This window comes from Entelurus aequoreus, linkage group LG09 (assembly GCF_033978785.1).
Source record: "Entelurus aequoreus isolate RoL-2023_Sb linkage group LG09, RoL_Eaeq_v1.1, whole genome shotgun sequence".
NCBI lineage: Eukaryota > Metazoa > Chordata > Actinopteri > Syngnathiformes > Syngnathidae > Entelurus > Entelurus aequoreus.
Genome location: NC_084739.1, coordinates 62765820 through 62779571, shown reverse-complemented (window position 1 = coordinate 62779571; position 13752 = coordinate 62765820). Strand labels below are relative to the sequence as shown.

At 43.3% G+C, this 13752-nt stretch overlaps 1 protein-coding gene across 4 annotated transcripts in view; it reads right to left on the bottom strand.

Moving 5' to 3' along the window:
- Positions 1-13752, bottom strand: part of LOC133657607 (protein bicaudal C homolog 1-like) — a 164526-nt gene that overhangs the window by 9689 nt on the left and 141085 nt on the right. For all 4 annotated transcript variants that reach the window (XM_062059117.1, XM_062059118.1, XM_062059119.1 and 1 more), the window contains 5 exons: positions 12879-13010; positions 7679-7883; positions 741-890; positions 449-636; positions 229-370 (listed from right to left, as the gene is read on the bottom strand). In XM_062059117.1, coding sequence (XP_061915101.1) covers positions 229-370; positions 449-636; positions 741-890; positions 7679-7883; positions 12879-13010 — 817 coding nt within the window. The remainder of the gene's footprint in view (positions 1-228; positions 371-448; positions 637-740; positions 891-7678; positions 7884-12878; positions 13011-13752) is intronic.

Below are 13752 nucleotides of genomic sequence, written 5' to 3'. Positions count from 1 at the left end.
TACTTAATAAACTGTTGACTTCTCGCGGGCCAATTTGAAGACGTCAGTGGGCCGTAGTTTGGACACCATTGCTTTATTTACTAATGAACTGTGTTTATCCACACCTGTCTCCGGCACCCGTCTTGTCCCTTTTATAAAGAGTGTAGCAGTCGGACAGGAGATCACAAACACAGCGCTAACATGACACACACTTTTAAACAGCATTAGGAGACTACATGGGAGGACTACCTTCATCTGTGTTGGACTTGCTGGACCGTGGTTCTGATGGATTGTGTCCACTGGCCTCTTGGACCGAGTCACACGGAGCTGGACTCAAAACCGTCTCGGCAAGAGACGCCGTGGCTATCCTCCCGTAGACGGATCCGGGATGCTGCGCAAATCCAGATTTACTCAACTAAGTCAAAGCACAGCAAGTAAAAATGTTTTGGGTGCTAAGAACGCAGCTGACCTTCACATGGCCGTTAAGCGAGCAGGCTGCTTTGGCGCAGTCGGGGACGCCGCTGATGGGCTTGTCGATGGGCGCCAGGCCCGGCGGAGGGGACGGCGTGCTATGCGTGTAGCCCTGCACGCCCGATAGCAGGATGCTGCTCAGGGTGGCCTGGGCGGCCGGGTGCAGCATCAACTGGGACGAGAAGGCTGCAGAAGAACCACAAGACGTAATGAAGACCGGCAGGACTTGAGGGCCTACGTGGGTTTCCTGACGTAACGAGCAAGAGTAGTTCAACATGCGGCTACCGGACCTTGGGCGCTGGTGAGGGAGCTGGGCCACAGGGAGGGCGTGGGGGTGCTGGGGGCCTGCAGGGGACTCATGGAGGAGTTTAAGGTGTTCAGGACGACGTTGGGGGCCGCCGAGTTAGCCAGCGAGTGGGACGCTGTCGCACCCAGGAAACCTGCAGAGACAAAGACAACACAAAGGTGGTTGTTACTTCTAGACCTCCACCCCAGATCCAACCTCACTCCTACCCACTTCTCTAAAGTGGGCTGGCTCAAGGTGGAAGACAGAGTTAAACAACTTGCACTGAGCCTAGTCTATAAAATCCGCTACACCTCCCTGATACCGAAGTACATGTCAAACTACTTCCTTAACGTAAATGACCGCCATAACCACAACACCAGGGGGAGCTCCACTAACCACGTTAAACCCAGATTCCGAACTAACAAAGGTCTAAACTCATTCTCTTTCTATGCCACATCAATGTGGAATGCACTCCCAACAGGTGTAAAAGAAAGGGCATCTCTATCCTCCTTCAAAACCGCAATAAAAGTTCACCTCCAGGCAGCTACAACCCTAAACTAACACCCTCCCCGGATTGCTAATAATCAAATGTAAACAATCAAATGCAGATACTTTTTCTTATGCCTTCTGATCTCTCTCTCTCTCTCTCTCTCTATGTCCACTACTTGATGTCCATATCCCCCTCCCCCCATACCCCCCCCCCTCCACACCCCTGATTGTAAATAATGTAAATAATTCAATGTGATTATCTTGTGTGATGACTGTATTATGATGATAGTATATATGATAGTATATATCTGTATCATGAATCAATTTAAGTGGACCCCGACTTAAACAAGTTGAAAAACTTATTCGGGTGTTACCATTTAGTGGTCAATTGTACGGAATATGTACTTCACTGTGCAACCTACTAATAAAAGTCTCAATCAATCAATCAATCAATGGTTCTGTCAAGACCTTTCAGGAAAATTATCGACTTCCTTTTTTCATTCAATGCAATGGAATCCCTCACAAACAATGGTCTCCAACTACTGGTCCGTGAGCCCTTTGCTACCCAACCATGAAATAAATCATTTATAAACGATTGCATTATCTCCCACTTAACTTTGGCCTGTCCCAGCAGACACACCAATGAGCTTCTTCGTAGATGGATACTACAACTCCTGATAGGAAGTCCACATTTGTTGTATCTTTGTTGCATGGGACTAAGGACATTAACGCAGTGTTTTTCAACCTTTTTTGAGGCAAGGCACATTTTTTTCATTAAAAAATCCGGAGGCACACCACCAGCAGAAAAGGTTAAAAAATGAAACTCCACCAGGTCGTTGTGCCTTATTTTGAGTTTGTTGGTGTTTTCCTGTGTGTAGTGCTTTAGTTCTTGTCTTGCGCTCTTATTTTGGTGGCCCTTCCTGTTTTGTTGCAGTTTCATGTCTTCCTTTGAGCGCTACTCCGCACACCTGCTTTTTGTTAGCAAGCAAGGCTATTTATGTTGTTGCTACCCTTCTTTGTGTGGACATTGTTGATTGTCATGTCATGTAGGGATGTACTTTGTGGACGCCGTAAGTTTTTGCTGTCGTCCACCATTCTGTTTCTGTTTACTTTATAGCCAGCTCAGTTTTACTTTCGTTTTGCATAGCCATTGCCTTTTCCTTTCCCTTTCGCAGGTTATATTTCTTTGGGACTGCGTTTACTTCATTACAAAGTAAAAACACATTGGCTTTCACCAGGCCCGGCCCTAACCAATCTGGCGCCCTAGGCAAGATTTTAGGTGGCGCCCCCCCACATCGGCAGTGAAGTGTATATACTCACAAGAAACCGAATAGCTTTGTCTTTGACCTTTTTTTTTACTTAAAGAAAGCAAATTAACATATTATATGAGAATGTTACGTTATGATTATCTTTAACCGAATCACAGCAGTGCTCAAATTAAAAAACAGCATTCCCTCTCATGTGATATTGCTTAATTAACATTAATTATGTGCACTTTAACAACTAGGCTTACAACTATACCTAATATATAAAGGGGTGGAAAAGTGACTATTACCTGCAGGGCAAACATTAGCTAACCAGAAGGCAATAACAATGTAAACAAAAAACACCTGCTTAAAAGATCTAATACAAATGTCCCTGAGGAATGTAAGGTGGGAGTACTGTAGTTACCTAACGTTACATTATTATTTTCCATAACAATTAGCCCCCTCCACAATATTAACCCGACGTTAAAACAGAACTAGCTATTTATTGATTAGCAATTGCTGAATCATGTAACATTAGCTTAACGCTAAAAAGCCAGGTTACTATCACATTCTGTAACAGACAAATAATTTAATGTAGGCTAACGTTACCTACCTGCTACCTCTGTCTTTTTCTCGTTTCTCCTCTTCTTTTCTTTTTTCTTCCCTGGGCACCTGACAGTTTTGGCCGTTTTGACATCTTGTGTTGACTTTTTGATGTGGTGACGTCCAAAAAGAGTCATGATACGGGAAGGGAGGGGGCACACCGTGCCGGGGAAGGGGGGGGCGTAATGTTGTAACAAATAATATTTCTATTAAATAGGCTTGACTTTGCATTTTAATTAGCGTGGGATTATTTTTTGTATTTAGAAATAATAGTACCAACTTTATTTTTTTACAACATTTGTGGCACTGGCGTGGCGCCCCCTGATGGACGGCGCCCTTAGCATTTGCCTATACGGCCTATGCCACGGGCCGGCCCTGGCTTTCACACTGCACTGTCAATATATTCATTATTCTGCCCTCGCTACTTGAGTCCAGCATGTGCAGTTAGTTAACAGTATGAAGAAACAGAAGCTCTAGAAGTTTTGTCGGGGATTGATATTCCTTCTTTTGAACTATTTTCCTTCCTCAAGTGTATTTACTTATTTTATTTTTTATTTAGGACTGTAAGACTGAAAACATGAACATAAAATAAACATTTCAAAAGTATAGTGTCCATTGTGTACTTGACATGAATAAAATAGAAGGTTTAATGTTAATACATTCACACAACTACATATGTTTACGCATGCAGAAATTAAACAACATCTACAGCACCTTTGGTGTAGTGTTATTGCCCTCTACTGGTCAAATGTAGCGCTACATTATTAAACAAGCTCTTATCGCTCAGTTACTTTTAGACAAAAACAACACAAGCATGAATACAAAAGACATAACAAAGTCAGCAATTTCAATACAAAACAAACTAAATATACGTGTAAAAGAAATCTAACTGTGCAATGGAATCTATATTGTTATCAAAATAAGATAATAAGAAAATAAGATTCATTTATGATTGTTTATCAAAATATAACTATAGATGTCAACATTGTGTACGTGCTGAAAGATTCATTTATGATTGTTTATCAAAACATAACTATGGATGTCAACATTGTGTACGTGCTGAAAGATTCATTTATGATTGTTTATCAAAATATAACTATAGATGTCAACATTGTGTATGTGCTGAAAGATTCATTTATGATTGTTTATCAAAATATAACTATAGATGTCAACATTAGGTACGTGCCGAAAGATTCATTTATGATTGTTTATCAAAATATAACTATAGATGTCAACATTGTGTACGTGCTGAAAGATTCATTTATGATTGTTTATCAAAATATAACTATAGATGTCAACATTAGGTACGTGCCGAAAGATTCATTTATGATTGTTTATCAAAATATAACTATAGATGTCAACATTGTGTATGTGCTGAAAGATTCATTTATGATTGTTTATCAAAATATAACTATAGATGTCAACATTGTGTACGTGCTGAAAGATTCATTTATGATTGTTGTCTTTGGTTAAAAACTTCACTCACATTTGTTTTCTTTTATTTAGACTTGCTGAGTTGGTGGTTTTCGAACAGCCGTGGCAAAAATGCCTTTTAAGAACTCCGAAACAAGGTCAATTCCAAATGCTATGAAGATAATACTTGCTGTAAATGGAAACACTAAACATTGAAAGTCAATCAAACAAACCTTTAACAAAGTGATCACTGCAAACTGGTGCGTTCTGCGACTCTGCTCCCTCGGACTAGAGTTCTACATTCAAGAGCAACTTTTGTCCTCGTCGTTCACAAAACCTTGCACTCTTTCACCCTTCTTGCTTACCTCTAGAGTTCAAACACTTTAATCCGTTTGGCGATTCAAACGGTTCCAACAGCCGGAAACAGTGCAAGCATTGGGCAATTAGCTGTGAGAAAGTCAAAATGCAGCTTTGACAACAGACGCTCGCTTGACCACCACTTGGATCCGGCCGTGACGTCGGGTGAATACAACCTCTCTAACGTGTCTTGGCGGTCGAGGTTATGGAGACAATGTGCTGCGGAGTGCATGAAAACACAAAGAAGCAGGTCTGCGGCTTTAGCAAGGGTCTACTTTGGCTCCAGGAATAAGGCCGGGACTCTCCTGGCAGCCTCCACCGTGTAATCTGCGCTACGCAAACATGTAGCAATTACTAACGGCCAGCCAGGATGTGGCCGTGCACAGCTTCATCACCAGCTTGAAACTCATTCCACTGCATGGAACCATCATCTCCTCTGACTGATTATTTACATTTAATCCTACATCTCCTGTGGCGGGCGGGGGGGGGAAGTGAGGTCAGGAAATATTTAACGTTCATTTTTTGGAGTTCAGAAAGAAAACACGCCGAGAATAAAGGAGAGAACGACACCATTAATAAATGAGTTCAAAAGTCAACACTCGCAGCAATATGGACTTTGACCCTGCAGGCTCCACAATACTCAATAACCGACTGTTGTGTTGCTAAAAAAGGATCACTGAAGACATTTTTGGAACGTCATTCAGTTTCAAAATAGGGACTGGTGGATTCCTGTAGAAAAACCGTCAAAGCTTGGTCTTTGTTTGCCCCAATTTTTCCTTGATTCTGTTTTTGATACACATTGTTTCACTATACCTCCAAGTCCGAGTCCATGGTTCTCGCCCGGAAAAGGGTGGAGTGCCATCTCCGGGTTGGGGAGGAGACCCTGCCCCAAATGGAGGAGTTCAAGTACCTGGGAGTCTTGTTCACGAGTGAGGGAAGAGTGGATGGTAAGATCGACAGGTGGATCGGTGCGGCGTCTTCAGTAATGCGGGCGCTGTATGGATCCGTTGTGGTGAAGAAGGAGCTGAGCCGGAAGGCAAAGCTCTCAATTTACTGGTCGATCTACGTTCCCATCCTCACCTATGGTCATGAGCTTTGGGTTATGACCGAAAAGACAAGATCACGGGTACAAGCGGCCCAAATGAGTTTCCTCCGCCGGGTGGCGGGTCTCTCCCTTAGAGATAGGGTGAGAAGCTCTGTCATCCGGGAGGAACTCAAAGTAAAGCCGCTGAGATGAGGTGGTTCGGGCATCTGGCCAAACACCTCCGGAGGTGTTTGGGGCACGTCCGACCGGTAGGAGGCCACGGGGAAGACCCAGGACACGTTGGGAAGACTATGTCTCCCGGCTGGCCTGGGAATGCCTCGGGATCCCCCGGGAGGAGCTGGACCAAGTGGCTGGGGAGAGGGAAGTCTGGGCTTCCATGCTTAGGCTGCTGCCCCCGCGACCCCACCACTGATAAGCGGAAGAAGATGGATGGATGGATGGATGTTCTACTATATCAGCGGTCGGCAACATGCGGCTCTCGATCTTTAGTGCCGCCCTAGTGGCTCTCTGGAGCTTTTTCCAAAATGTATGAAAATGGAAAAAGATGAGGGACAAAATATATATTTAGTTTGAATATAGTTTGTGTAGGAGGACAAACATGACTAATATAGTTTGTGTAGGAGGACAAACATGACTAATATAGTTTGTGTAGGAGGACAAACATGACTAATATAGTTTGTGTAGGAGGACAAACATGACTAATATAGTTTGTGTAGGAGGACAAACATGACTAATATAGTTTGTGTAGGAGGACAAACATGACTAATATAGTTTGTGTAGGAGGACAAACATGACACCAACCTTCCTAATTGTTAGAAATCCCATTGTTTATATTAAACATATTTGTATTTGGCCAGCACCGTTTTGTCCTACTCATTTCGGCGGTCCTTGAACTCGCCCTAGTTTGTTTACATGTACAACTTTCTCAGACGCTGCCACAGAAAGCCATGTTTTATGCCACTCCTTCTTTGTCTCATTTTGAATAAAATAATAATAAAATAAAAAAAAATATATATATATATATTTTTTTTTATAAAGAAATACAATCATGTGTGCTTACGGACTGTATCCCTGCAGACTGTATTGATCTATATTGATATATAATGTATATATTGTGTTTTTTATGTTGATTTAATTTAAAAAAAATAAAATAAAAAAATATTTCTTGTGTGGCCCGGTACCAATCGGTGGTTGGGGACCACTGCCTTAGGGGATCTGCTCCAATTTTGTTGTTCTTTGAAACCTGTTCACTGTAATAATGACAATAAAACTCTATTCTATTCTATTCCAGATGTGGAGGTCCTGGGGTGGTGTGGTTACACGTGGTTTGCGGTTGTGAGGCCGGTTGGATGTACTGACAAAATCCCTGAAACGCTCTTGAAGACGGCTTATGGTAGAGAAATGAACATTCAGTTCATGAACAACAGCTCTGGTGGCCATTCCTGTAGTCAGCAAACTTGCCACACCTGTGGCATCGTGCTGTGTGATAAAAGTGCACATTTCAGAGTGGCCTTTTATTGTGGCAGCCTAAGGCACACCTGTGCAATAATCATGCTGTTTAATCAGCATCTTGACAAGCCACACCTGTGAGGTGGGATGGATTATTTTAGCCAAGAAGAAATGCTCACTAACACAGCTTTGTCAACAATATTTGAGAGGAATAAGTATTTGGTGTATATAGTCAAAGTTTGAGATCTTTGAGATTAAATCATCAATTGTACTTGAGAAGTAAATAAATGTGCAAGGTAAGACAGAGTGCATGAACATCTTGTCAGGTTGGATGCTTACCCAGGTTGCTGAGCCCCAGGCCAGCTGAGGCCAGGATGTCCAGGCCAACGGGGCAGATGAGGGACGGCGAGGGTCCGTTGGCGGCGGGATTCAAGGCGACCGAGGGCGGTGGGGAGACCACGCCGTTGCACTCCAGACCCAGGAGGAACTTGCGGGCCTCGTACATGTTCACCGCGTTCCTCTCCACGCTCTTCACTATGACTGACTGCAAGACACGCAGGAGGTTGGATGTTACACATGATGCAATAGGTGGACAGGAAGGAGGTTGGATGTTACACATGATGGAATAGGTGGAGAGGAAGGAGGTTGGATGTTGCACATGATGGAATAGGTGGAGAGGAAGGAGGTTGGATGTTACACATGATGGAATAGGTGGAGAGGAAGGAGGTTGGATGTTACACATGATGGAATAGGTGGAGAGGAAGGAGGTTGGATGTTACACATGATGGAATAGGTGGAGAGGAAGGAGGTTGGATGTTAGACATGATGGAATAGGTGGAGAGGAAGGATGTTGGATGTTAGACATGATGGAATAGGTGGACAGGAAGGAGGTTGGATGTTAGACATGATGGAATAGGTGGAGAGGAAGGAGGTTGGATGTTAGACATGATGAGGAAGAAGGTGGAGAGGAAGGAGGTTGGATGTTAGACATGATGAGGAAGAAGGTGGTGAGGAAGGAGGTTGGATGTTAGATATGATGAGGAAGAAGGTGGTGAGGAAGGAGGTTGGATGTTAGATATGATGAGGAAGAAGGTGGTGAGGAAGGAGGTTGGATGTTAGACATGATGAGGAAGAAGGTGGTGAGGAGGCTGGGGAATGTTGGCAGCAGTAGACAGGGAGTGAGAGGGAGGATGAGGAGGATGAGGAGGATGAGGAGGAAGGAAGAAGGAATTAAGGAGAGATTAGGAAGATAAACACTGCAGAGTGTGGGAGCAGACCTTACATCATGCTCACTAACTATTGAATATTAGAGTATATATAAACACTATTGAATATTAGAGTATATATAAACACTATTGAATATTAGAGTATATATAAACACTATTGAATATTAGAGTATATATAAACACTATTGAATATTAGAGTATATATAAACACTATTGAATATTAGAGTATATATAAACACTATTGAATATTAGAGTATAGATAAACACTATTGAATATTAGAGTATAGATAAACACTATTGAATATTAGAGTATATATAAACACTATTGAATATTAGAGTATATATAAACACTATTGAATATTAGAGTATATATAAACACTATTGAATATTAGAGTATGTATAAACACTATTGAATATTAGAGTATGTATAAACACTATTGAATATTAGAGTATATATAAACACTATTGAATATTAGAGTATATATAAAACATGCTGGCCAATGCAGCTTTTTATAATGAGTGAAAAACAGATGTGACGTTCGCAAACAAATCGAGTCTTTTGAACGGCTCTTTTATGTGAACGATTAGAATGTGTTTCCAGTTGTGAGTTGTTCGCTGGAGAAACGTGTTTTTTACACTTGCAAATTTAGCATCGGCAATTGCTCACACGGCCGGCAACTGGACCAGAAAATGTGTCAGCATTTGGATTGACTTAAAAACAAAATTTAAAAAATTAAATATATATATATATATATATATACACATATATATATATATATATATATATATATATATATATATATATATATATATATATATATATATATATGCAGTATATGTGCACATCATACGCAAATCTATATTATTTACATATAAAAAAATATATATATATTTTTTAAAATTATTATTATTTTTCAAATTATATTTATTTTTTCTTTTATTTTCATTTGGATTCACTTTTCAAGTTCATTATTCTAAAGGTTGGTAGTTCAAGCGTACACACACCAGCTATGTTAATATCATTTTTTAACACATTATATTATGTCCTCATTTTTAATTGTAGTTTTATTTATACTTTTAATGCATTTTATTCTTAGTTATTAATTGTGTATTTTTTCTATATTTTAAAAATGGTACAAATTTTTTTTAGGTGAGGAAAAATTGAAAGGAGTGACGTCGCTGCCAAAGCATGGAAATATGGCACCGCCTTATGGAACACAACAAAAATACATTTATGGCCAATATTTCTAAATAATTCCCACCAATAGTGTAAATTAAATAATTATGTTCTACATTCATTGTACAACTAATACTATAATAACGAGCCAGTCTTTTAAACGGCTCTCTGAAAGGAACGGCTCCTCAAAGAGCCATAAATCCCATCTCTAGTGAAAAAACCTTTTTACAAATATGAAGATATTATGAAAAATGAAAAATTAAAGAGGATTGGGGAAAACTATAACATTAAAATAAAAAAAATATAGAAAAAATTGCTCCTTAACAACACCACCTCCATTTTTGATGTTATTGACAAAAACCCCAAACTGAACATCAGATAAGATTTGACAAATACATGATTTTATATTATTTATATTATATTATTTATATTATTATTTATATTATTTTATTTTATTATTTTAATATTATTTTATATTATATTTGTAGTTATTTTAACATTTACAAAATTTTTCTGGAGTAATCAATCTGTTAATGCAGTGTCCCCAACCTTTTTGTAGCTGCAGACCGGTGAAAATGTGTCCCACGGACTGGGGGGAGAAGAGGAGGGTGGGGGGTTGTTATGGTATTTTTATTTATTTATTTTATTTTTTTGTCATAAAGAAATACAATCATGCGTGCTTACGGACTGTATCCCTGCAGACTGTATTGATTTATATTGATATATAATGTATATATTGTGTTTTTTATGTTGATTTAATAAAAAAAAAAAAACTTTATTTATTTTTTTATTTTAATTTTTTTTAATTAAATTTTTTTATTTTTTTTATTTTTTTATTTTTTTTATTTCTTGTGCGGCCGCGGTACCAATCGGTCCACGGACCGGTACTGGGCAGTGGCCCGGTGGTTGGGGACCACTGTGTTAATGCATTCAGATGCCAATATATGATTTTTAAAAACATATATCAAAAACAGGAGGCTATCCTAACATTTATTTTTTATAGATATATAATTAGTAAAATAATGTATCGTATATTTGTATGTATTATATATATATCTTTTTAATAATGTGTATAATTTAGCATATTTTAAATCATTGTTTGACTTTGGGAAACTACCTAACAAGTTTAAGAAAGTAGCCCACAAGCTAAGAATCATTCTGATAAATGATGCTGCATCTGATAAATGATGCTGCATCTGATAAATGATGCTGCATCTTTCCTAAGAGGCTCACCACTCCAGGCTTTACCCTCCCTCACTTACCACTCCAGGCTTTACCCTCCCCCACGTACCACAAATACCATGGAAATCAATCCAATATAAGGCTAGAGAAATAATCATTGGTGCAGCCGGCAGGCCACAAGCCCCGCCCTTCTTGAAGGTCACACTAAAATGGTGGCATGACTGTTTGCTTTTCTAAAAACAGACTTCAAACCTGGTGGCTACAGTTTGTCCTGCACGGGGGGGCCAAAGTGCTGAGGCAGCGGATTTGGAAGGGGTGGACATCTGTCACCTCCTTGAAATATTTGAGTGAAGGGTACTTAGTGAAGGGTACTTAGGAGGCTTGACTGTATGGTTTGGCCATTTTGGCACCCAGGAGGACACCTGGAGGGACGTCTGCATGAGGCCCCCAGGAGGACACCTGGAGGGACGTCTGCATGAGGCCCTCAGGAGGACACCTGGAGGGACGTCTGCATGAGGCCCCCAGGAGGACACCTGGAGGGACCCAGGAGGACACCTGGAGGGACGTCTGCATGAGGCCCCCAGGAGGACATCTGGAGGGACGTCTGCATGAGGCCCTCAGGAGGACACCTGGAGGGACCCAGGAGGACACCTGGAGGGGCGTCTGCATGGGTCCCCCAGGAGGACACCCGGAGGGACGTCTGCGTGAGGCCCCCAGGAGGACACCCGGAGGGACGTCTGTGTGAGGCCCCCAGGAGGACACCAGTAGGGACGTCTGCATGGGTCCCCCAGGAGGACACCTGGAGGGACGTCTGCGTGAGGCCCCCAGGAGGACACCCGGAGGGACGTCTGCGTGAGGCCCCCAGGAGGACACCCGGAGGGACGTCTGTGTGAGACCCCCAGGAGGACACCTGTAGGGACGTCTGCATGGGTCCCCCAGGAGGACACCTGGAGGGACGTCTGCGTGAGGCCCCCAGGAGGACACCCGGAGGGACGTCTGCATGAGGCCCCCAGGAGGACACCTGGAGGGACGTCTGCATGGGTCCCCCAGGAGGACACCTGGAGGGACGTCTGCATGAGGCCCCCAGGAGGACACCCGGAGGGACGTCTGTGTGAGGCCCCCAGGAGGACACCTGTAGGGACGTCTGCATGGGTCCCCCAGGAGGACACCTGGAGGGACGTCTGCGTGAGGCCCCCAGGAGGACACCCGGAGGGACGTCTGCGTGAGGCCCCCAGGAAGACACCCGGAGGGACGTCTGCATGAGGCCCCCAGGAGGACACCTGGAGGGACGTCTGCATGAGGCCCCCAGGAGGACACCTGGAGGGACGTCTGCATGGGTCCCCCAGGAGGACACCTGGAGGGACGTCTGCATGAGGCCCCCAGGAAGACACCCGGAGGGACATCTGCGTGAGGCCCCCAGGAAGACACCCGGAGGGACGTCTGCATGAGGCCCCCAGGAGGACACCCGGAGGGACGTCTGCGTGAGGCCCCCAGGAAGACACCCGGAGGGACGTCTGCATGAGGCCCCCAGGAGGACACCTGGAGGGACGTCTGCATGGGTCCCCCAGGAGGGCACCTGGAGGGACGTCTGCATGAGGCCTCCAGGAGGACACCTGGAGGGACGTCTGCATGGGTCCCCCTGGAGGACACCTGGATGGACCCAGGAGGACACCCGGAGGGACGTCTAATGAGGCCCCCAGGAGGACACCTGGAGGGACGTCTGCATGAGTCCACATAGAAGTTAGAGGCAGCTTAAATGCATCAAAATGCAATTAAGAGACGCAGACATCTTTTAATGGTTTTGTCTCCTGAATGAACATGGCTCGGTTCTTTGGCATCGTGTCCCTTTTTTCCCCTTTCCAAGTCCCTGTGACCTGCTAATAAGTTGATTTAAAACAACAAGCGCCTACTGGTACGGGTTGATCCCTCCAAAGGTGTCTGATGTCCGCCATACCTTGCTGGGCTGCTTGGGCTTGGGTTTGATGCTGATGAAAACGTCCAGCTGCTCCATCAGCGCCGTGATGCACTGAGGCTCCACCTCCACGTCCTCTTTGATGTCGAACATCAGCACCAGCGGCAGGCAGCCCTGACACACAAAATGTGAAGGTTGTAGTACAAGAAACACACACTGCGCCGTTTGACTCCGTAACACACATCACTGCCACCTACTGGAGTGGGAATTGTCAGTTTTAAGCACCAAACTATCTAATAAACAGAACAAGAAGCAAGGAATCAGGCAGAGACAGAGTTCAATTTTGCTCATGAGGAGAAGGCATGGAGCTGCACACTCAGTTACAGTCTCACCCTACGCTCTGAGGCACAGCCCACGTGCTCCTCTATTTATTCAGTTTAGGAGTTCCCTAGTTCCATGCTGAGGCTGCTTCTAAAGGGAGGGGTCACACATTATGCCAGCAGCTCAGTACGTGATTATTCAGAACGGAAATGTGCTGGTTGGTCCTGGTTCGTCCTTGGCTGTCAGCAGGCTGAAAGACAGAAAACATCTGCGGCGAGGCCACGCCTAACTTGCAGTGGAAGATAACAAGTTGTGTGTCCTTGCACGAGAAGAAAAGTACAGCTTGAGCACAATAGATAAAAACTAGAGCAACGGCCTTTAAGCATAAGAGTTGTGTGATAACTTCTATATCATTATTGTAACAGGACCATCGTGCAATGGTCATAGCTACCTCGGTTTAGGGCCGCGCCATTTTGCCAAAAGTCATGTCGTGCATCAGTCGCAGCGATCCAACAACGGTGGAGTCTCCTGTGTTTATGACACATTTGATCCAAAAAGGAGACTGAGGGCACCAAACAAAACAAGGCTGCAGCAG